Raw genomic sequence first — 25,204 nt, 5'->3', positions numbered from 1 at the left:
GTTTAGCGATCTGTTCTCAAAGGCACTGTAAACTGTCTGTATTCCAGTTCTCAGATCCTCTGCAGGGCTTTTCTTCTCCGAACACTTTGATGTGCGCTAAAGGTTTAGCGAGTAAGAACATGCAGGAGTTTTCCTCATTAAGGCCGGTTCCTCTGGAGGCCTGAAGGATCCGCCTGGAGCGGAGGAAAGCAGTCTCTTCATGCAGCCACTGGAATGCGATCAAGGGAGACTTCCTCCGCTTTGCTCACCTTTCACATTCTGTTATCAGCATTACTCCCAGATCACTCCATCAGCGGGATGAGCGAGCGCTCGCTAACGTGAGCACGACGTGAACCGACCACAACATGAACTTCGCGTAACCTTACGTGCAGCGAGAAGCGGCGAGAATGTCCGTCAGAACATTCCTTACACTCGTTCTGCAAAGCAAAAAGTTAGTTTAATGATTCTTTACTGCATCACTGTGTCCTGCATCATGTGTACATCAGTAAATTCCTGTGTCCTGCACTAGGTATGGGTGTCCTGAGTTATATCCCTGTCCTGCATTACATCCCTGTGTCCTGCAATAAATTCCTGTGTCTTGCATTAATTTCCTGTACCCTGCATTAAAGCCCTGTGTTCAGCATTAAAGCCCGAGCGAGCGCTCGCTAACATGAGCACGACATGAACCGGCCACAACATGAACTTCGCGTAACCTTGTATACGGTGAGAAGCATCAAGAACGGCCGTCAGAACATTCCTTACACTCGTTCTACAGAACAAGTAAAAGAAGAAGAAGAAGTGCAAAACAATAGTCCTTTCTATGGTCCGTGGTCTTCTATAAATCTTTGATTTCAGTCTCGAGTTTTCTCTGTTTTCTTTGGACGTTTCCCCTCCGTGATCTTCATTCACACACTTTTAGAGTAAATGACGGATTGGTTTGATTTGTTGCAGCAGGAACGTGCAGTTGTTTGGAGATGACAGCCGGAGTTACGGGTTTATGATGGACTGCAACTTGAGCGTTAAATGGGTTTGTTTGGACGGCGCTCCGGTGCAGATGGGACGTGTTGTGAGCCGAGCTGTGAATACCTCACCACTCACTTGTTAAACAACCGGCCTCTGATCTCTTCCCTCAGACCCAGAGGCCGCCGTGGCCCCGAGCCATCCCCAGAAAACCATGAACCTGGGTGGCTCCAACGAGACGAACGAGCGCAAGAATCTGAGAATCAGCTCGTCCAACGTCGTCCAGCAGACGATAAACATCAGCCAATCTGTTCAGCAGGATTCCAGCAGTTTATCGCTTCATCACGCTGAGAGATGTTTGTGCTTCCAGTCGCTCTGCTGAGACCCGGAGTCTGGTCCAGGTTCTGAGACTTTCCTGAAAACGTTCACCTGTTCTGTTCTAGCGGAGGCAGAGTGCTACTGAGAACTGCGGTATTAGAACTGCTCTATTAGAACTGCTCTATTAGAACTGCGGTATTAGAACTGCGGTATTAGAACTGCTCTATTAGAACTGCTCTATTAGAACTGCTGTATAAAATCAATGGATAATAGTACAGATATTAAAATAAAATGGGAATTGGAGATGAACATTATAATTTCAGATGAAAATAGGAAATTATTATGCAGCGAGGGACATAAAATTACCAATAGCTGGTAATGAATTCTGGAATGAATATATGAAGATTGGACAGTTTATATGAGATATTAGGACTCCCTTCATTTCATCAAAATCGGGAGATCCAGCGAATAAAAGTTGGAGGGGCCATTCACACATATTCTGGGATTGCCCAAAATTATTGGAATACTGGAAAAAACATACCAAATAAAATAAACAATTGCCTAAATGTAGAATTGCCATTAGAACCATCATGCTTAATATTAGGAATTATACTAGAGGAAGTAACAGATAGAAAATTGATATTAACAGTAAGAATGTGTCATTTGATCACTAAGTAAATGATTACGTCTTCTGGCTAAAGAAACAGCCGCCCTCAATACAACAATAGAGGGAATCGGAGGGTTAAGGATGTGTATTTAATGTAAAACATAACTGCAAACCTACAATTAAAACCAGACACATTTGACAATACGCTGCACAGATTTTTTTTTTTACATTTTTTTTTTGTTAACATACATACTCTGTATTTTTTTTAATCTTAGATAAAGTCACTTAGATAAAGTTTATCTTCTTCCTTCGCCTATAGATTACTAAAATAGGGTTCCTAGAATTATATATTCTATGATTTTGCTATTTATAGGTTTATGTTTGAGTAAAATGAACATTGTTGTTTTATTCTATAAACTACAGACAACATTTCTCCCAAATTCCAAATAAAAATATTCTCATTTAGAGCATTTATTTACAGAAAATGAGAAATGACTGAAATAACAAAAAAGATGCAGAGCTTTCAGACCTCAAATAATGCAAAGAAAACAAGTTCATATTCATAAAGTTTTAAGAGTTCAGAAATAATCAATATTTGGTGGAATAATCCTGGTTGGTTTTTAATCACAGTTTTAATTTCATGCATCTTGGCATCATGTTCTCCTCCACCAGTCTTACACACTGCTTTTGGATAACTTTATGCTGCTTTACTCCTGGTGTAAAAATTCAAGCAGTTCAGTTTGGTGGTTTGATGGTTTGTGATCATCCATCTTCCTCTTGATTATATTCCAGAGGTTTTCAATTTGATAAAATCAAAGAAACTCATCATTTTAAGTGGTGTCTTATTACAAGATATTTTTTAACATATAAAGACAGGGTTGCCTGTTGTGTTGAGGGTGTCTTGTGATCCGTGATTCCACACAAGGCTCATTCATGGTTAAGTTAGAGTCAGAACTTTCCAGTACAGCCATATAGCAGGCGTTTTTGAAATATGGATAAAATAGAAGTTATGGGAGTCAGTGTATCGCTTAAAAAAACAGTGTGAAAGACTACAGCAGCAGTAAAACTGTACTCTTCTATTCTCTTACTCATTCATCTCACTCACGTATCCCTCTTAGCACATCTTAAAAGTTATTTTTTCTCTAAATGACTTAAAATAAAGTAATCAGATAATTACTGTGATAAATTAACCCCCGAGCGTGTGGAGGATTTGGGGTGGAGTGATCTGAACAGGGTTCTGCTGTGGTTCTGGATCTGTTTAAGGATGAGACGCGTCAGTCTGCGGTAGGTCTGGCGTTTATTTATCCTGCTCAGACTCGGACTATTTTTGGGCCGACTTCACAGGACACTAATTGCTCTCATTTCACTGTTAGGTAACGGGAACAGGAGGAAATGAACAATTACTCCCATGTTTGTTTGAGGGTGAGGTTGAGTCTGCATCTGTCTGTGTGTGTATGTGTGTGTGTGTGTGTGTGTGTGTGTGTGTGTGTCCACATAGTATATATGGGCAGTGTGTTGTAATAAAATGTTTAGAGTGTAGGAATGCAGTTGTGTGTGTTAATAAAGAATCTGAGTTTTAGATGTTATGGAACTTTTATTCTTCTTCTACAGTAAAAGTTCTAAAATCTATGTTTCTTCACTTCTTCTGCTTGTCTTTAAATGTTACAATTATAATATTTTTATAAAATTACACACACACACACAAACACTGTTATTATTATTATTATAATTTTATCCATTTTTTTCCAGCATCTAATTTGGCACAAAATACCATAATTTGGGACTCAAATTGCATTTCGAAACTTTTCACAAGGTGTTCTTTGGATTTAAGGTATTTTGAGTTATTCAGGTTTATTGTTTGTACAACATTTACTAGGGGTGTCACAATTCTCTAAATCCTCGATTGAATTTTTTTTTTCCAATTTTAGGGTCACGATTCGATTCGATTCTCGATTTTCTTTTTTTTGTCTACAGCAGAGAGGCCTATGCCAGTTTTAGATTAGTCTATTGTCAGTCATTGGTTTGATTCATCAAATTTACAATATCTTATTTTAAAAGGTGGGCTTGATATAAGTGATGCAAAGTGATACAAGTGATCTGTAATACACCACATTAGGCACTAATGGTCAAATTTAAATAATTTAATTAACATATATATATAATTCCATCTAGTGGCTTTTTTGGTAGCGGCAGTGTGCACTATTAAATCAGCATTCATTGCGGCGTCGGCTACAGTGTGCTGCACCGTTCGCGTAGTTTAGAGGGAGGGATCGTCAATCCTCTTTTTGACTTCGAGGCTCGAGACCATGACAACATTTCAATCGATTTCAATAAAATATCGAAATCGTGACACCCCTAACATTTTACCTATAAACCCTCAACATCCACACCCTCTATACCACCGACATCCACACACTCTATATACCATCAACATGTATATTGTCTATTCCCCTAATCATCCAAATGTTCTATATCCTCAACATTCACACCTTCTATACCCTCAACCTCTATACATTCTTTACCCCGACTATCCATAGCTATATACCCTAAGCATTCATACCATCTATACCCTAAACAGCCATACACTCTATACCCATAAATCCTCCTCCAAATTCTCTATAACATTAAATCCATACTTTCCACATCCTCACATCCCCTCAACACCCTCTATACCCTCAACATCTTTCTATACTCTGAACATCCACACACTCTACACACTCAACACCACACATTCTATATACATCAACATGTATATCATCTACACACTCAATATACATACCTTCTATACCCTCAACAACCACACATTCTATATACCTGTAAATCCTATCTATAAAATAATAGGTTTTACAACCAGCCAGTAAACTCACAATATAAGAAGTGACTCTCTATATCTATTTATTAATCAGATTTATACACCTTAATCTGATCTAATAAATCAGAGTATACTGTAGTGGAATAATCTGAATATGAATAAATCTGGATATGAATAGGTACTGAGTTCACACACACACACACACACACACACACACACACACACACACACTCTCTAACAAGCTCGTTATCACCCTGGTTTCACGGCTGAGCTGCTGTGGTTAGGGGAAGAGAACAGAAGAGCTCTGAGGGCTTTACTGTTTCAGCCCAGAACACTTAATACCCAAACCCTGCACAGCACAACCTCACCTGAGGAATTTCACACCAGTTACAGCGAATCATAGCACAGCTATAGCACAGTCATGGCAAATTATAGCACAGTTACAGCAAATTACAGCACCGTTATAGTACTGATATAGTGATATAGTACAGATATAACACAGCTATAGCACATTTCTAGCATAGCTACAGTAGCATAGCACAGTGGATGCTCCAAGTAATTCATCTATATAGAATTGAAACATTAAAGCTAAACTGGAACCTGGAAGGTTCTTATTACCTGACAACCAATATTTTGGGTGAAAAGATTGTAGCTCATGATTAAACTCACGGTTTAACCAGGGCTGCATTTTAATGAGCTGCTTCACAGGGCAGCCAATCAGCTCAGAGCTCAGCTGTGTGGGATAGAGGGAGACTGAAATTATGGTTTATCCTTCATTTCTTAAAGGAGGATAATGAGCAGTTATAAACTGAGGAATAAATAACAGCACTTCACTTTTCTTCTGTACACCTGTGTGTGTGTGTGTGTGTGTGTGTGTGTGTGTGTGTGTGTGTGTGTGTGTGTGTGTGTGTGTGTGTGTGTGAGCGAGAGGAATGCTGTCGGCGCCTCGGGGCACCTGTTCATGTCCAGTTGGTCCAAAAACTTCCGCTACTGTCAAAAACTCATTCATCCACATCCATTCATTAAACTGCTGTAGGCTGAGTGGGCGGGGCTACATTACAGTATAGCTGAATATACGTATGCATATTATTGACTGTATGAACTGTGTTACTTTATGGATGGTGTTGACTGTATGAACTGTGTTACTCTATGGACGGCGTTGACTGTATGAACTGTGTTACTTTAGGGACAACGTTGACTGTAAGAACTGTGCTGACATTTAAAGTTAACAGTGTTTTAGCTAAAGGATTTAGGAATCAGATCTTCTCCAAAACAGAGTGTTCCTGACACCTCCACAACGACACACACACACACACACACAAAGCTAAATCAATATTTACACACATTCTCTCACTGAAGAACTAGGCAGCTAATGCTGAACATTTCTATTCCGAACAGAACGTCCTGATGGGAATTTTACGGCTGTAATGTGGAGATCAGATCAGAGTTCACCATCAGAATAACTCCAGTGATAGAGTGCACACTTACCAGGAATTCCTATATATAAAATTATTTACTCAAAAATTACATTCAGCAAGATTGGAGTACGGAGGGCTCGTGCTGTGAAGCAACACACTACCCCAACAAACTGCTGGTGTAATTGATTAATTGATTGATTGATGATCTGATGATCTGTTGGCCCTGTTTGCAGGAATCGTAACGTCTTCAGCAACAAATACAGGTTCTCAGATGATGGTCAGGTTTAAGTATGGAGTCTCATGGTGATGCTTCAACCCTGCCTTTGACCTGGACTGAAGAGTTCACACTGTAAACTGCAGGTCTGATTAACTGATTGATGATCTGAGGAGCATCTCATACAGTGACAGTTGGTCACCCCTAGTAGTGATAGGAGAAACACTAACAGTGATCTCAGTGATCTGTGCAGAACATCCTGCAGATACATGTGTTGCTGCCTCTCCTGCAGAACTTCCAGCTGATAGCAGCAGCATTTTTCAGCGGGATAATATTCACCCACACACAGCAAGGGTTTCCCAGGAACACAGTCTCCACAAGATTGCAGCACTTCCTCGTCCTGCCCGCTCTCCAGATTTATCACCAATCCAGCATTTATGGAGCAGCTGGGACTCTGCAGCTTCAAGCTACAGGATCTACAGGCCCAGCTGTAGCAACATCCATACAAAACCTGTAGAACCTCCAAATCCAACCATCTCAATCTCATCTTACATCTACTTTTATTCTTATTCTTTCACTCTGAAAATCAAACTCAATTTTAAACAGTGGTGCTACAGGACGGTCACCCTGTTCACTGTCCTGTCCCAGCGCACCCCCCCCCCCCCCCCCCCGGCCGGGTGCTGGGTTATCGCTTCACGTGCTGAATGAGTTTTTACGAGTTTTTTATGAGGAACACTTGAGTCCTCCTGCGTCAGCGTCCACAACCAGCGGCCATCTGGCGCGGCTTAGCGCTTCGCATGGCTCTGACCCCACATACGTCCAGCTGACACCGAGAAACTCAATACTGTACAGAGCACTACTACTCACCCCATCCCCACAACCCAACCCCCACGCCCCCTGTCCCAACACACGCGCTCAGGACGGTGACGGGACACCGTGGAACATAGTGATCAGGGAGCTCTTACTCGCCGTGATCCTCCAGTCCTACATTCCTACATTTCTCTTCTATCATCAAAATAATCATCAATAACAAACCACATAATCAAATCAGTAACACGTTCATGTTTTTTTGGTTCATATCACAAGTGTGACATCTTAGTTTCACAAGGAACCACGTCGTGTATATAATTAAAATAGGTAAAATCATTAAAGCAGCCCTATTATCTACTGTCATCTATTATCTATAATCTATTGTCAATGTGAACAAAAGTTGTGGTTTAAATGGGTACACTACTCTGTAAGTTCTGCCAGCAGGTCCGGGCCCGGTGCAATGATAAACACTGCAACTCACTACTGTATACTACTATACATTACAGCTCAGTCATCTACACTAAAGCTCACTAGAGTAAACTACTAAACTTCACACCTCACTACTGTACACTACTAAACAACAGTTCATTACTGTAAATTACTAAACACTACAGCTCGGTAATGCACAGTACGGCACACTAGAGTAAACTAATAAACATTTCACCTCACTACTGTACATTACTAAACACTACAGCTCACTACTGTACATTACTAAACACTACAGCTCACTACTCTACATTACTAGACACTACACCTCACTACTGTACATTACTAAACACTACAGCTCACTACTCTACATTACTAGACACTACAGTTCAATAATGTACACAACAAGGCATTAGAACTTACTACTGTACATTACTAAACAATACAGCTCAGTCTTGTTAACCACTAAACACTATAGCTCACTACTGTACACTACTAAATACTACATCTTACCACTGCTCACTGCTATGCATTAGAATTCTACTTACTGTGCAGTACTAAACACTACAGCTCAATACTGTACACAAGTAAACATAATCTACTACTGTACATTACTAAACACTACAGCTTAGTCCTGTAACCTACTAAATACTCACTACTGCACACTGCTGTACACTAGAACTCTACTGTACATTGATAAACACTACAACACTACCGTACAGTACTAAACATTACAACTTACCACTGTACACTACTAAACGTTGGATTTTACTACTGCACATTGCTATACACTACAACTCTACTGTGCATTAATAGACACTACAGCACACAACTAAACACTGCTAAACATTACAAATTACTACTGTACATTACTGTACACTAAAGTGCACTACTATACACTAATGTACACTGAAACTACAACTCTGGTCCTTATAGATCAGAACATCAAACAATTGCTTTATCGTCTTATTCTCCTTGTAAGCTGCAGCGTAAGAACCAGTCACACCATTAAAACCAGTAAAAGAATTAAAAACAGTCACACCATCAAATTCACTGAAACAGTTTTATTGTCTTATTTCTATTCTCAGAGGTCATGTGACAACAAGGGCAGGTACAGGTAGGTAAACTCCTCCATCAGTTGCAGCAGTACAACCATTGAAACCAATCACAGTTTTAAGACCAGTGCTACTACTTTTTAAACAATTCCATTGTCTTTATTCTATTCTCAGGAGTCATGTGACCTAAAGGCCAGGTAAAGGTGAGTAACTGTAGGTACTGCTCACAGACACTCGTCACCACATCAGAACTTTACTGAGCTAAAAACCATAACCAGCACAAGCACGTGCTACACACACACACACTTGCTGAGAGAGTGATTGAGGGGTGTACTCACAGGTAGGAGGTGAATGGGCTGAGGTCGGCCGGTACCGCTGATAGTCCGAGTTCTGAGCAGTCCACCATCAGCAGCAGCCCGTCCTCCACACACGAGCACATGCCTCGCACGCCTCGCACCACTAACGCCACCAGCACCAGCACACGCAGCAGCATGACCACGCACTGCCCAGCACACGCGCACGCACCGGGGAGCGAGTCAGTGAGTGACTGTGTCTGTCTGAGTGAGTGAATGTGTGCGTGCGCGAGTGTGTGTGTGTGTGTGCGCAAGTGTGAGAGTGTGAGTGTGTGCGTGTGTGCGTAAATCTCTCCTCAGTTATTCTGTCAGACTCTCGGGGGTGAGTGTGTCCCTCAGAGAGAAGCACAGGTTACTCTCTCTCTCTCTCTCTTTCTCTCTTACTCTCTCACTCCATCTCACTCAAAGAGACATTCACCTATTGTAGTGGAAGTGTGCGTACTTTCCCTGATTGGCTGGAGCTTGGGCAGTGGGCGGGCCCTGGACACTCCCCCTGCTCTCTCCCTCTCCCACAACACAGCAAACAGGCAAAGGAAGGGACTAAACACACCACTACTCAGAAGACACACTGCAGCTCACTACTACTCACTCGTGTACACTACTATTCACACACACACACGACAGTTCACTGTGTTAAATCACTAATAAACTATAATTCAGTAACATCCACTAAAGCTCACTACTGTACACTACAGCTCATTACTGTACACAGCTTAATATAGCAGCTCACTAGAGTTCACTACTGTATGTTACTAAACACTAAAGCTTGTCGCAGTTCTCTACTATACACTGATAAACACTACAACTCACTACTATACAGCGTAGCTCAATACAGCACTACTGTACACTACAGTTTACGACAATTCATATCTGTATACTGATAAACAACAACTCACTTCTGTTCAATAGTGACTCACAACTCACTACTGAAATAACAAAAAAGATGCAGAACTTTCAGACCTCAAATAATGCAAAGAAAACAAGTTCATATTCATAAAGTTTTATAATTTTTCATGCATCTTGGCATCATGTTCTCCTCCACCAGTCTTACACACTGCTTTTGGATAACTTTATGCTGCTTTACTCCTGGTGCAAAAATTCAAGCAGTTCAGTTTGGTGGTTTGATGGCTTGTGATCATCCATCTTCATCTTTATTATATTCCAGAGGTTTTTAATTTGGTATCATTTTCAAATGCTCTTATTTTTTTTCCAGAGCTGTAGTTCTAGAACAGGAGTTAGTTCTTATATTTATAGTTATAGAACTAGTCTGAGGTGTAGTGTTATAGCTATGGAGCCAGGGTTAGTTTTAAGTGTTATATTTCCAGAATCGGGGTAAGTGTTTAGGGTTGTAGTGGCATCACTTAGAGAACCATGGTAAGCACTATAGTTATAGAACCGGGCTAAGCGTTCACCACTATATTTATAGAACTGGGCTTAGTGTTCACCGCTATAGTTATAGAACTAGTCTAAGGTGTACAGTTATAGTTATGGAGAGTTTGTTTTAAGCGTTATACTTCCAGAACCGGGTTAAGTGTTTAGGGTTATAGTTATAGAATCGGGATTTGTTTTAAACGTTATATTTCCAGAACAGGGGTAAGTGTTTAGGGTTATAGTAATAGAACCAGAGTAAGTGTTTAGCCTTATTATTATATAACTGCTCGTGTTTTTTTGAGTAGCTACGCCCGAGGACAGGTTAATACCGCTTTCTCTCCTCTACACAAAGCTTCTGCTAATGTACCTGGAGCCGTGGAGTGGAAGTAGGCCGGGGTTTTGTGCTTTTCTCTTTCAGTCGCTCCGCCGAAAGAAAAAGGCGAGACTCGCAGGAGGAGAGAAAATCTGCGCTGCTGAAAAGAAGGGATTTGTGAACAATGAAGCAGCGGCAGAGAAAAGAAGCTGAAAGTTGGAGCTGATGTCACCAAACACAGCTCTGCAAACAAACCCACCTTCGGCCATCTGCTGCGGAAGCCGGGGTTGGGTTACCTGCAGCAGCGGCGGCGGTGCAGCTACAGGAACTTCAGGAAGACTCGCTCCTACCCTTCTCTCTCAGGATCAAAGGCCTCACACACACACACACCCACACACACACACACACACACACACACACACACACACACACACACACACACACACACACACACACACACACACACACACACACACACACCAGCTCTCTCTCTCTTCAAGCATCGGCATTTTTAAATACACAAAAGAGAAGCTACCGGGGTCTCACCTGTCTGAATTGACCACAGGCTATTCAAGATCTGTGGAGCAGGAAGTCCTATGAAAAGGTGCTGGAGATAACGGGTGGAGCAGGTGGAGGAGGTGGGGGGGGTGGTTGGAGGAGGTGTAACTGGAGAAGTGTGTCCAACCACCCCCGAGTCTTAGAGGGTCAGGGTCGGGTTATTACACCATTAATACGCCCATCTTCCTCATCAAAGCATCAAGCACCTCCAGATACAGGTAAAGCATTAAGCCGGGATTAAGCCACTATGATCAGGAGATGCAGCTTGCCATCAGCTGCTGGAGCCCCGAGAGAGCACAGTTGGTCTTGCTCTCTCTGGGTGGGTACAGTACAGTAGATGGCGCTCTCTCTTTCCCCTCATCACTCCTAGGGTGATGTGGATCAGCACAAGGCTGCGTCTGTGAGCTGATGTATCAGAACCGAGTCGCTATAGGCGCTTTCCTCCGAGCGTTAGCACTGCTGTGATGCTAATCGGCTAAAAAGGTTCAAAAAGCGGCAGAGTCTGACTTCACATGTATCGGAGGAGGTGTGTGCTGGTCTTCTTAACCCTCCTGGTTTTGGAGCATCACTAGTGATAGAGGCTCACAAATCGGGAGAATCCCATATTTGGGATGACTATTGTCCAACTGCCGAACCTCTACGATAAGTGATTCCCAGGAAAGACAAGACACTTACTGATATTGATCAGGCAGATTGATTTAGGGCTGTGTGTGTGTCGTTGCGGTCATAATGACGGGAAAAGTACATCTTGTGTGTCTCAAAACGCAAAGCAAAAGTCATGCACTAATTCTCTTAATTAATCATGGGTGTGGTTAACTTTGGGCGTAACGTGAAATAAACCAATCAGAGTGTCTCTTTCTCATCATTCAGGTGAGCTCTGACTTTGGTGGATTGCTATTTTAACGGTGCAGCTACCTGGACGTGTCCAACAAACTCTTCTCAGCAGAGGAAACTGAGCTGCTGGAGCTCCTTCACAGCGTCAACCAGCAGCTCAGTTTCCTCTGCTGAGAAGAGTTTGTTGGACACGTCCAGGTAGCTGCACCGTTACAATAGCAATCCACCAAAGTTTACGGGAACAGCAATGTTATTTTATTTACTATTCTGTTTATTGTTGATGTAAAAGTTGGGTTTGTGCTGCTGTGTGTTCATGTGTGTGTAATAAGTGGGGGTGTACGCTCGGCTCGGCACGCCACGCCTGTGTTACAGAGATAGCGATGAACGTCTGACTGTTGGCGTCTGTCTAGGTTGTATTCAGTCAGTGGAGCTCCTGTGTTTTCTGTTACCAAGATAAACAAGATAAAACTCCAGAAATGTACCTGAACACACCTCATTTCGAGAACACCACGCCCATCAGTGTAGATATATTCAGAAGTTCTGCTGCTGTTTAAACCAGGCAGGAGGAAGGAGTGAAAATAAAGAAACAGGTGATCTTACCTTTAACACGATCTGTTCTAGTGTATCAACAGCAGCAGCAGGAGGAGGAGCTTCTGTATCTTCATGTGTTTGGCTGTTAGTTTATCCTACAATGTGAAAAAGAAATATAATTGATTTTTTTTTATATTTTTTTTTCTGTAATTGTAAACAGCAATTCTAATTCTGACATATCACTGTCTAATACAGTTAATAACTTTTTGTTTTTTGTTTAGAAATAAACAGAATTCCAGAAAGCAAAGGCTAATTTTAATGGTATTCTCTAGAAAGTTACCGACACAATGCTGATTTTCTCCATCAATGATCTTCTCCAAAATCACTGATCTTCTCCAACGCCGATCCAACTGCAAGAAAACAGGCAAGGAATTGAACATAAAGTGGCAATTTAAAAAAAAATGAAAGTATTGTCTTTAAAATATACTTTTAAAGACAAGTTAATTTCCAAGAAAGTTACCGTCACAAACCTGATCTTCTCCACTGCCGCTCTTCAACGCTGGTTTTCTCCATTGCCTGTCTTCCTCAACATTGGTGGTCTTCTCCGATGCCAGTCTTCCCCAACTCTGGTGGTCTTCCCCAATGCTGGTGGTCTTCCCCAATGCCAGTCTTCCCCATCTCTGGTGGTCTTCCCCAACGCCAGTCGTCCCCATCTCTGGTGGTCTTCCCAAACGCTGGTGGTCTTCCCCAACGTTGGTGGTCTTCCCCAATGCCAGTCTTCCCCATCTCTGGTGGTCTTCCCCATCTCTGGTGGTCTTCCCCAATGCCAGTTTTCCCCATCTCTGGTGGTCTTCCCCAACGCCAGTCTTCCCCAACTCTGGTGGTCTTCCCCAACGCCAGTCTTCCCCAACTCTGGTGGTCTTCCCCAACTCTGGTGGTCTTCCCCAATGCCAGTCTTCCCCATCTCTGGTGGTCTTCCCCAACACCGGTCGTCCCCATCTCTGGTGGTCTTCCCCAACGCTGGTGTTCTTCCCCAACGCTGGTGTTCTTCCCCAATGCCAGTCTTCCCCATCTCTGGTGGTCTTCCCCAATGCCAGTTTTCCCCATCTCTGGTGGTCTTCCCCAACGCCAGTCTTCCCCAACGCCAGTGGTCTTCCCCAACGCCAGTCTTCCCCATCTCTGGTGGTCTTCCCCAACGCTGGTCTTACCCAATGCCGGCCTTATTCAATGCTGGTGGTCTTTAAATCCGGTCTTCTTCAACGCCGGTCTTCCCAATCGCTGGTGGTCTTCTCCAACTCTGGTCTTATTCAACGCCGCTGTTCCCCATCGTTAGTGGTCTTCTCCATGTCTGGTCTCTCCATCGCTGCTCTGGTGAGATATAAGTCAGTAATGTTTAGTAGCTACATTAGCTTTAAATCATGGTGCACCGTAAAGATGTTTAAAGCTCTGTGATACAAAAGCAGAAAAAAGATAAAGAGTGTGTGATGACTGATGTGTGTGTGTGTGTGAGTGTGTGATGGTATCTGATAGAGGGCTGGAATGTTCACAGTCTGATAATATTCTACTGTCTCCATTTCAGTTCAGTCGAGCAGAACTGCTGAGAGAAGATCTCAAACTAAGTGTGAGAGTGTGTGTGAGTCTGTGTAAGAGTGTGAGAAAGTGTGTGAGTCTGTGTAAGTGTGTGTGTGAGTCTGTGTAAGAGTGTGAGAAAGTGTGTGAGTCTGTGTAAGAGTGTGAGAAAGTGTGTGAGATTGTATGGTATGATTGCTTGACTGGAATTTGAGTGAGTTTATAAGAGAGTGAGAGTGTGTGATACTGTAAGAGTGTATTTGAGAGTGCACAAGTGTGAGTGTGTTCGAAAGTGAGAGTATGAAAGTGAGAGTATATGAGAGTGTGAGTGAGAGTGTATGAAAGTGAGAGTATATGAGAGTGTGAGAGCGTATGAAAGTGAGAGTATGAGAGAGTGAGAGTGTATGAAAGTGAGAGTATGAGAGTGCGAGAGAGTGAGAGTGTATGAAAGTGAGAGTGTGAGAGAGAGAGAGTGTATGAAAGTGAGAGTATGAGAGAGTGAGAGAGAGAGTGTATGAAAGTGAGAGTATGAGAGAGTGAGAGTGTATGAAAGTGAGAGTGTGAGAGTGTGAGAGTGTATGAAAGTGAGAGTATGAGAGTGTATGAAAGTGAGAGTGTGAGAGAGTATGAGAGTGTGAGAGAGTGAGAGAGTATGAAAGTGAGAGTATGAGAGAGTGAGAGAGTGTATGAAAGTGAGAGTATGAAAGTGTGAGAGAGAGTGTGAGAGTATGAGAGTGTGAGAGAGAGTGTATGAAAGTGAGAGTATGAGAGTGTGAGAGAGTGAGAGTGTATGAAAGTGAGAGTATATGCAAGTGTATGAAAGTGAGAGTGTGAGAGAGTGAGAGAGTATGAAAGTGAGAGTATGAGAGTGTGAGAGAGTGAGAGTGTATGAAAGTGAGAGTATATGCAAGTGTATGAAAGTGAGAGTGTGAGAGAGTGAGAGAGTATGAAAGTGAGAGTATGAGAGTGTGAGAGAGTATGAAAGTGAGAGTATGAGAGAGTGAGAGAGTGTATGAAAGTGAGAGTATGAAAGTGTGAGAGAGAGTGTATGAAAGTGAGAGTATGAGAGTGTGAGAGAGAGAGTGTATGAAAGTGAGAGTATGAGAGTGTGAGAGAGAGAGAGAGAGTATGAAAGTGAGAGTATGAGAGTGTGAGAGAGTGAGAGTGTATGAAAGTGAGAGTATATGCAAGTGTATGAAAGTGAGAGTGTGAGAGAGTGAGAGAGTATGAAAGTGAGAGTATGAGAGTGTGAGAGAGTGAGAGAGTATGAAAGTGAGAGTATGAGAGAGTGAGAGAGTGTATGAAAGTGAGAGTATGAAAGTGTGAGAGAGAGTGTATGAAAGTGAGAGTATGAGAGTGAGAGAGAGAGTGTATGAAAGTGAGAGTATGAGTGTGAGAGAGAGAGAGAGAGAGTATGAAAGTGAGAGTATGAGAGTGTGAGAGAGTGAGAGAGTATGAAAGTGAGAGTATGAGAGTGAGAGAGTGAGAGTGTATGACAGTGAGAGTATATGCAAGTGTATGACAGTCTAAGTGTGTATGTGAGTGTATTCAACAGTGTGAGTGTATGTAAGAGAATGTGTGAGAGTATGAAAGTGTTTGAGCGTGTGGAAGTGTAGTAGCGTTTGTAAGAGTATGTAAGAGTGCAAGAGTGTACTAGAGTGTGAGAGTATGTAAGAGACTGTGTGAGAGTATGTAAGAGTGTGAGAGTATGTAAGAGAGTACGTGAGAGTATGAAAGTGTTTGAGCCGGTGAGAGTGTAGTAGCGTTTGTGTGAGAGTATTGAGAGTGCAAGAGTGTACTAGAGTGTGAGAGTATGTAAGAGACTGTGTGAGAGTATGTAAGAGTGTGAGAGTATGTAAGAGAGTACGTGAGAGTATGAAAGTGTTTGAGCAGGTGAGAGTGTAGTAGCGTTTGTGTGAGAGTATTGAGAGTGCAAGAGTGTACTAGAGTGTGAGAGTATGTAAGAGTGCAAGAGAGTATGTAAGAGACTGTGTGAGAATATGTAAAACAGTGTGAGAGTATGTAAGAGTGTGAGACTGTGTGAGAGTATGTAAGAGAGTGTGTGAGAGTGTAGTAGCGTTTGTGTGAGAGTATGTAAGAGTGCAAGAGAGTATGTAAGAGTGTGTGAGAGTGTAGTAGCGTTTGTGTGAGAGTATGTAAGAGTGCAAGAGAGTATGTAAGAGTGTGTGAGAGTGTAGTAGCGTTTGTGTGAGAGTATGTAAGAGTGCAAGAGAGTATGTAAGAGTGTGAGAGTATGTGTGCGCGAAAGTGTTTGAGAATCTGCAACACTTATACAGGTTCAGCAGTCGTACTCTGAAGGTTTGGAGCAGGTTAGTCGTGATGCTAATAACCGGGATTAGCGGTACCTGGATCTTACCAGAACCTGAAGCTCTGCTCAGGTGCTCCCTTCACCTACAGGTTCTGAAGGACAGTGTTTTTTTCACCTGGTTCAGGTGTCTCCTCAGGTTATCCTCAGGTGTGTATCCTCAGCTGGATCTTCAGGTTTATCCATAATTGTTTTCCTTAGGTGTAAACTCAGGTGAACCTTCAGGTTTATCCTCAGGTGTTTTCTTTCGGTGGGATCTTCAGGTGGGATCCTCGAGTGTTTTCTTAGATATATGTATTCTCAGCTTATCCTCAGGTGTCCTTAGCTGTTTCCTCATGTGTTTTCCTTGTTTGGGATCCTCAGGTGTATCCTTAGATTTCCAGGTTGGATCATCAGGTGTTTTCCTTTTCTCATTAGGTGTATCTTTAGGTGAATCTTCAGGTTTATGCTCAGGGTGGGATACTCAGGTGGGATTTTAGGTATCTTCAGAGGTATCTCAAGGCAGATCCTCAGGTGTATCCTTAGCTGGATCTTCAGGTTTATCCTCAGGTGTTTTTCCTTGTTTGGGATCTTCAGGTTTTCCTCAGGTAAATCTTCAGGTGGGATTCTCAGGCGTTTTCCTCAGGTAAATCTTCAGGTGGGATCTTCAGGTTTTCCTCAGGTAAATCTTCAGGTGGGATCTTCAGGTGGGATCCTCAGGCGTTTTCCACAGGTAAATCTTCAGGTGGGATTCTCAGGCGTTTTCCTCAGGTAAATCTTCAGGTGGGATTCTCAGGCGTTTTCCTCAGGTAAATCTTCAGGTGGGATCCTCAGGCGTTTTCCTCAGGTAAATCTTCAGGTGGGATCCTCAGGCGTTTTCCTCAGGTAAATCTTCAGGTGGGATCCTCAGGCGTTTTCCTCAGGTAAATCTTCAGGTGGGATCCTCAGGCGTTTTCCTCAGGTAAATCTTCAGGTGGGATCCTCAGGCGTTTTCCTCAGGTAAATCTTCAGGTGGGATCCTCAGGCGTTTTCCTCAGGTAAATCTTCAGGTGGGATTCTCAGGCGTTTTCCTCAGGTAAATCTTCAGGTGGGATCCTCAGGCGTTTTCCTCAGGTAAATCTTCAGGTGGGATTCTCAGGCGTTTTCCTCAGGTAAATCTTCAGGTGAGATCTTCAGGTGGGATCCTCAGGCGTTTTCCTCAGGTAAATCTTCAGGTGGGATCCTCAGGCGTTTTCCTCAGGTAAATCTTCAGGTGGGATCCTCAGGCGTTTTCCTCAGGTAAATCTTCAGGTAAATCTTCAGGTGGTTCTGCACAGGAAACATAAAACCCTTTAAATCAGTCCTGAGCGTGAGAATTCTCTCTGCACTCGACACCATCATCACTTATCCACAATTATTTAATAATTCTATATAAAATCTGAATCAGTAATTTTTATAAACTCCAGGCTGAGCTCAGGACCTGCAGGCCTCAGTCTGCTGCTCTGATTATAAACCTGTCGCTCTGCAGCGCCGCCCTGTGGAAACATGAGGAACAGCAGATCCCTGCAGGCAGAGACTGAGCACAGTCCTGATTTAACAAAACAGAAACTTCAATTTCTATTAAACATCTAATTAAACATCCAGCAAATATAATCTAAAAGGTTTTCTTAGATATCCAAACATAACAGTTAAAACTGAAACACAATACAGATACACTAAATACTCCATATTAGATAAGGTACTATAGGTGGCCAATTAATCAGTCAATTACTTAATTAATTGACAAATATTTTTTATTTGGACTCACAATAAGAGTGACCCATATTTTCAATACACAGGGATTGAAGGAGAAAATAAAAAAATATATATTTTTAAACAACATTAAGCTTAACTTATATAAATTATTCAAATCAAGACTTAATTACTTAGAGATAAAGAATAAAAAATTAATAAATACTTTGTAAAACTTGATATGATAATTTAAAAGAACATATGATCAGAATAGTCAAAATAAGGGTTTATAATAAATTATATAAATAAAAACAATACCATTAAAACAAAAAAAAAATAATTAAGAATTAAAAATAATATATCTAAAATAATATAATAAAATAATAACTACAACTGGCCACATAAATTATTTTTTTTCAGGTTTATCCTTAAATATTAGTCTTCTGCTGCCACCTTCTGTCCCTGAGTGAAACTACACTCCTATAACTATAACTTCCATAGAAGATAATGCTTTATAAAAATATATATAAACTAGTGCTCTTTCTGCTACAGCTGGTACTCAATAATAATAATAATAATAATGAATTACAAATAAATAAATATATATTAAATAATATTATTTTCATATATAATCTGTATTTCACTATTTTCACAATAGTATATTTTATTTGGAGATGTTAATTCAGTACTAATGACCCCTTTAAAAACATACAGTCCTCAGTAAACCCGCAGTTTACAGGGATTTGCGTAAACTGCACAAGTCCTGTGTTTACATTACACTTTAATAGCATCAAATTCTGGATTATTTCTAAACTGAAAAATGATTAAAATACAGAGTTCAGTTTGTTTATAGATTAAGTGAACACTGTAAACACAATTAATCAACACAGGAAATATTAAACCCTCAGTCTGACCATTAAAACATGCTAATCAGAGAACTTCAGTTCCATAGAGTTACTGAGAGCGTTAACATCAGGCTAATCGCTAACACCACAGACCAATAACATTAGCATACAGGCTAATCGCTAACAGCACCCAACAGACCGAAACACATTATCTAATAGGCTAACAAATGAAATGCTAACAGCCTTAAGATAAAGCTTACAAGCTAACCACTAACAGCTTTAGCACACTGAGGGAACCCACCACTAGCGCACGATGCTAAGCTAAACGATCGGCTGAGTTTCTTTACACAGTTCAGCTCCAGACCATCTAACCACACATACACGTACACATTCATACATACATACATACACACACACACATATATATATATATATACACACACACACACATATATATACACACATATACATATATATATATTTTTTAAAAGATCAATTCAGTTTCTGAATCAGTTTCTCTGATTTTGCTATTTATAGGTTTATGTTTGAGTAAAATGAACATTGTTGTTTTATTCTATAAACTACAGACAACATTTCTCCCAAATTACAAATAAAAATATTCTCATTTAGAGCATTTATTTACAGAAAATGAGAAATGTCTGAAATAAAAAAAAAGATGCAGAACTTTCAGACCTCAAATAATGCAAAGAAAACAAGTTCATATTCATAAAGTTTTAAGAGTTCAGAAATAATCAATATTTGGTGGAATAACCCTGATCGTTTTTATTCACAGTTTTTTTTCATGCATCTTGGCATCATGTTCTCCTCCTCCACCAGTCTTACACACTGCTTTTGGATAACTTTATGCTGCTTTACTCCTGGTGTAAAAATTCAAGCAGTTCAGTTTGGTGGTTTGATGGTTTGTGATCATCCATCTTCCTCTTGATTATATACTCAGCATTTTTAAGTGCACTCATTTTTTCCCAGAGCTGTATATGTGAATGTGTGTGTTTTAGTGTGTGTGTATCTTATCTGTGGGAGAACAGGTGATTTACAGGATCATGTTCTTCATCTGCTGCTGGAGAAAAACAGGGATTGTTTGTTTTGTGAGTTTTATTGCTGCGCTGAAGCCGATTCCCACATCAGAACACACACACACTTTGTTTGTTTATTTAAATGCAGCTCCAAAAGTACTGGAAATAAAATATCACCATGTAATTAATTTTTTAAAAATATATATTATCAATATGATACTATTAATTGATAGTTGGTATTATATTGCTAAATTTCTGGGAAATAATAATAAAAAAAAATTCTTCTGCTCCAACTCCCACATTTCTATTTTAGTTGAATTCCTGACACTGAGACAGATAAATAACTGTACTGGGAGAACTACATACTTATATCCACCATATTCTAATATCTCCTCCTCCAAGAGTTCATTTCTCCGATAGATTAAATATTTCTCAGTGCTGTGTGAAGCTTGTTAGCTTAGCTAGCTAATTATATCCACTGCCTTACAGAGAGGAGGAGCTGCATCTGTGGTTGAACAGCTACATTTAACACATCCACCCAAACATCCACCCGTCTGCTCTCAAACATACAAATAAACACCACAGACCAGATCACTATTATCTAATATTACTGAGGTTATATCCAGCTGTGTGTCTGTTCACTCTTCAGCTGTGCGATCACTCCAGAGAGAAAACTCAGGGTGAACATTGAGCTATGGAGTAAACATAGAGCTAAAGTTAAAGCTCTGGTGAAACCATAAAGACAGCTCAGGAGTGAATATAAAGCTAAGGAGTGAACATACATACAGCTCAGGAGTGAACATAAAGCTAAGGAGTGAACATACATACAGCTCAGGAGTGAACATAAAGCTAAGGAGTGAACATACATACAGCTCAGGAGTGAACATAAAGCTAAGGAGTGAACATACATACAGCTCAGGAGTGAATCTAAAGCTAAGGAGTGAATCTAAAGCTAAGGAGTGAACATAAATTAAGTTCTGGGGTAAACATAAAGCTCTGGAGTGAACATAAAGCTAAGGGTTAAACATAACGTTCAGGAGTGAATATAAAGCTAAGGGGTAAACATAACGTTCAGGAGTGAATATTAAGCTGTGAAGTGAACATAAAGCTAAGGAGTGAACACAAATAAAGCTAAGGAGTGAACACAAATAAAGCTAAGGGGTGAACATAAAGCTTAGGGGTGAACATAAACACAGCTCTGGGGTAAACATAAAGCTAAAGAACATTAATTAAGCTAAGGAGTGAATATAAAGCTAAGGGGTGAACATAAAGCTAAGGGGTCAACATAAATAAAACTAAGGAGTGTGTGTACATTAAGCCAAGGGGTGAACAAAAAGCTGAAGAGTGAACATAAATAAAGCTCTGTCCTGAATATAAATTAAGCTCTTGAGTTAACATAAAGCTGAAGAGTGAACATAAAGTAAGGGGTGAACATAAAGCTAAGGAGTGAACATCAATTAAGGGGTGAATATAAAGCTATGGAGTGAAAATAAATTAAGCTAAGAAGTAAAAATAAAAAAAAAGCTCTGGAGTGAACATAAATAAAGCTTTAGAGTGAATAAAAAGCTAAGGAGTGTAACACAAAGCTCAGGAGTGGATATAAAGCTAAAGAGTGAACATAAATAAAGCTCTGGAGTGAACATAAAGCTCAGGGGTGAACATGGGGGAGTGCACTCAGAGAGCAGCACGTGTCTCAGTTAAAACTGGATTAAAAGTAATTTTAGTAAGTTCACTCTTAAACCGCTTCATATTTTCACACTCACAGCCCTGTCTCCGGTGTTCAGCACTGATTAGCGCCCGTTCTGCGCTGTTTTATGCGGTAAAAACGCGCGTTTTTAACACAACCCTCAGAACTACGTACCTCCGCTCAGTTAGTGATTCACAGACTGCGGTCGCCACGGCAACAGCGCCCCCTAACGCTGCGGCTCTTAAAGCGACAGTACCCTAATTTACCCTGCTAAAATAAATCACTGTATTTACTATAATAACAATAAAGAACATTCGTTTTTAATATATTGTCAAATGTCTAAATCATTTTTATATTCGTTATTAATTAATTTAAATAAGCCACATTTAATCACAGAGCATGTAAATACAAAAAAACATTTTCCTCTTTATTTTTTCCATTTAAGCTTCATGTCCAGTTAGTCCACTATACAAAACTTTACATTTTATATATTAAAATATACAAATTAAAGTGCTAGTGGCAAAGGCATTTGAGTGAGTTTAACATTGGGGGGGAGATAGTGGCTTAGAAAAACTAGTTAACTACAGTTAATCACAAAAACTAAATATTTTTTTTCCTGTTCTTCTGTTTATTAGTACAATCCAAAAAGGGTCCTAAACATGTTCCTCAAAATGATTCAATGTCTGAATTATATACAAATATGACAAAAAAAACGGATTAGTTATCACCTAATATTTAAAATAATATAACAACAGATTTGATGATATTATTATTATTATTATTATTATTATTATTATTATTATTATTATTATTATTATTATTATTTATTATTATTATTATTATTATTATTATGTATTGGCATGTCAATTCTGTTGTATACTTATATTTTTTTCTCCACTTTAAAAAAGTGTCATTTTTCCTACTTAGAGAAATATTATTTATTAAAATAATGTAAATCTACATTTTATAGAGATTTTTGGAAGCAGTTAATAACCCAAACCCTTCCAGTCTGTTATCAGAACAAGACATTATCCAGAAGTCGTTTTTATTGCAGTATATTTTAATTTACATGCCCTCGCGTGTAAAGCTGGTGTTGTGGTGAATTCTGCACCCCCGCCAGGAAAAGCACCCCCTTATATATGTAAATGTACTTAATCCCATACTATATTATATTATAAAGTTTTTTTTTTTTTTTTTTTTAGATGTAAGGGTGGAGTAAATCTGAACACTGTGGGATATAATATTACACAGTGAGGTGAGAGATCGCTACCTACTGTACACACCCAGAGAGAGAAATGTATGAAGTAGTTAAAGCTGATGTCTGTAAGTGTTGTGATTTGGGGCATTTAGCTCCCTCTCTGGTGAGAATGGGTAATTGCACCGAGCATGCGGAGGAAGGATCATTTTAAACTGGGCGGGTGTGATGCGGTCTCCTTTCAGAGCGGAGGAATCCGAATCCAGGTTATGTTCAGTCAGAGCGAGAGAGAGAGAGAGAGAGTGAGAGAGAAAGAGCATTCACTCAGAATCTTCACTCCTTTGTTTCTTTGGTTTCACTATGAGTGAATGGAGGAGCCACTGAGCTCTGAGTTTCCTCTTCTGAAGTCTCCATTGCTCCACCAGCCGCTCGCGTTCAGTAAAACTGAGCCGGTGTTCTGTTGAATTGTCCTACCTTGTCAAACCGTGCTGCCCTAATGTATATTTAAGTGTAAAAATACAAAAGAAGCACTATTTTAAGGCATGTACCCAGTGAAATTCCAGTAGATGTATGTTATTTGATTTGGATTGCATAAATCATTGTATCATGGCAAAGTCATGGCAAATAAAGCTCATTACAAACTGCTTTTGTATTTATTTATAATAATAATTGTAATTTTTAGTTTCCATTTCCATTTCCATTCCACTTTTGTGCAATGACAGTGCGTCCAGGTTGTTTAATGCACATAACCCCGCCCAAAAAAACAGATTAATTATAAATAATTAAAAAAAAAAAATCACGAGAAATGATTAAATAGTGTAGGTCAGCACATGCGCAGTACCTTTGGGAAGCATGCATCGAGGGGTGGGACAATTCGACAGAACACCGGATCCTCTTTTAGAGGCTGTACGTGTGTTTACGTAAGTACGTAAAGACGGGTGACGTGGACAGAAGAAGAAGAACTCACGCGAAAAACAACCCGACTCCCCAGTTCATAGAATGAATATATTATTAGGATTAGCAGTGATGGTGGTTCAGCACACTGATACCATTAAACACTATATTTTATCCATATTCTTCTCCACTCAGAAATGCTTCTGCTTTCAGATTAGAAACTAAATAATACAGACTGCTGCTTTAAATCTGCACTGATACCTCGTATCTCCTATACGTAATTTATTCTTTTACTGCACTACCTCATATCTACCACTGATTAATTCCACACTCTGTAGTTTTTGTATTTATATATTTATGTATATATCCCTCGCTGTGCTCTCGTATTGTACTACACCTATTGTTTTTTTTCTTCTGTGTTGTGTAACTGCTACTGGCTGCTAAATTTCCTTCGGGATCAATAAAGAAAGTATCTATCTATCTATCTATCTATCTATCTATCTATCTATCTATCTATCTATCTAAAGAAAAGCAAGTGTGTATTGGTGTTTATGTGTTGGGAGGTTGGTTAGTCTGTGTGTGTTCTGGGTGTATGTATATTTGTGTGTGTGTATAGTGTGTGTGGGTGTGAGAAGTGTATGTGTGTGAGTGTGTATAGTGTGTGTGTGTGTGAGTGTGTGTTGGGGAATCCCCCTGCTGCAGTGTTTTCCTGATTTGCGTTTGATGATTTTCTGTTCGGTTGGGGATTCCTAATAAACTGTAGACCCTCACACCTGGACTACTAATGACTCAGGGAAAGGTGTGTGTGTGTGTGTGTGTGTGTGTGTGAAAGAGCAGAATGGTGGATTGTTTGGATGTTAGTTTTATAAAGAATAAATTTGCATATAGTCGCTGAGTAACACTCACCGCCCCAAAACAGTTACCTGGGAACTGAACAGCAGGTGCACCAATGGTGATCAGCAGTGCTGAAAAACATCTTTAATATTCATGAAGCAAAAAAAAAAAACGGTTGAAATCAAATAATATTGAGTTTACTAAACAAATCTCAAATCAAATCAAATCAAATTTATTTGTATAGCGCTTTTTACAACAGGTGTTGTTACAAAGCAGCTTTACAGAAACATGATTACAGGACAAAGAATCAGGCAAAACATTAAACATAGAAAATACAGAATACAGAACCCCCAGTGAGCGCGGAGGCAAGGAAAAACTCCCTCAGAGCTGCAGGAGGAGGAAGAAACCTTGGGAGGACCAAGACTCACATTAAAGGGGGGACCATCCTACCACTGATCAAACAGCTTTTAAATTAAAATTTAAAAAGTCTTTTATACATCCATATAGGTTTTATGTATTCAGGACTATAATAGCGCCACTAATGGCTTGGATGTAATCTGTAGTGGAGAGTA

At 40.2% G+C, this 25,204-nt stretch overlaps 1 protein-coding gene and 1 long non-coding RNA gene across 10 annotated transcripts in view; one reads left to right on the top strand and one right to left on the bottom strand.

Annotated features, from left to right (window-relative positions):
* Positions 1 to 17,314, bottom strand: part of LOC103040195 (leucine-rich repeat-containing G-protein coupled receptor 6) — a 79,784-nt gene extending 62,470 nt beyond the window's left edge. Inside the window, exons 1-4 of one of the 5 annotated variants that reach the window (XM_049462874.1) lie at positions 16,506 to 17,314; positions 13,090 to 13,927; positions 12,900 to 12,969; positions 12,629 to 12,714 (exon numbers count right to left, since the gene is read on the bottom strand). Coding sequence is in view for 1 of the 5 variants with exons in the window: in XM_049462873.1 (XP_049318830.1) it covers positions 8,938 to 9,092 (155 nt within the window). In the remaining 4 variants the exon portion in view is untranslated. Of the gene's footprint in view, positions 1 to 8,937; positions 9,316 to 12,628; positions 12,715 to 12,899; positions 12,970 to 13,089; positions 14,430 to 16,505 lie in introns of those variants that run through there. The other 4 variants (XM_049462875.1, XM_049462876.1, XM_049462877.1 and 1 more) reach the window with 4 other exon arrangements.
* On the top strand, positions 17,012 to 17,923 carry LOC125780554 (uncharacterized). 5 transcript variants are annotated; one of them, XR_007423786.1, is made up of 4 exons: positions 17,012 to 17,091; positions 17,179 to 17,254; positions 17,483 to 17,596; positions 17,686 to 17,923. It is a non-coding gene; the product is annotated as an uncharacterized LOC125780554 (long non-coding RNA). The 5 variants fall into 5 exon arrangements; XR_007423782.1 differs by having other exon boundaries at positions 17,648 to 17,923; XR_007423784.1 differs by lacking the exon at positions 17,686 to 17,923 and adding an exon at positions 17,597 to 17,652 and having other exon boundaries at positions 17,483 to 17,558.
* Positions 17,924 to 25,204: the final 7,281 nt, after the last annotated feature.

Source organism: Astyanax mexicanus, chromosome 13, assembly GCF_023375975.1.
Source record: "Astyanax mexicanus isolate ESR-SI-001 chromosome 13, AstMex3_surface, whole genome shotgun sequence".
Classification (NCBI taxonomy): Eukaryota; Metazoa; Chordata; class Actinopteri; order Characiformes; family Acestrorhamphidae; genus Astyanax; species Astyanax mexicanus.
Note: the sequence above shows the minus strand (reverse complement) of the source record. Positions and strands in the feature narration are given on the sequence as shown.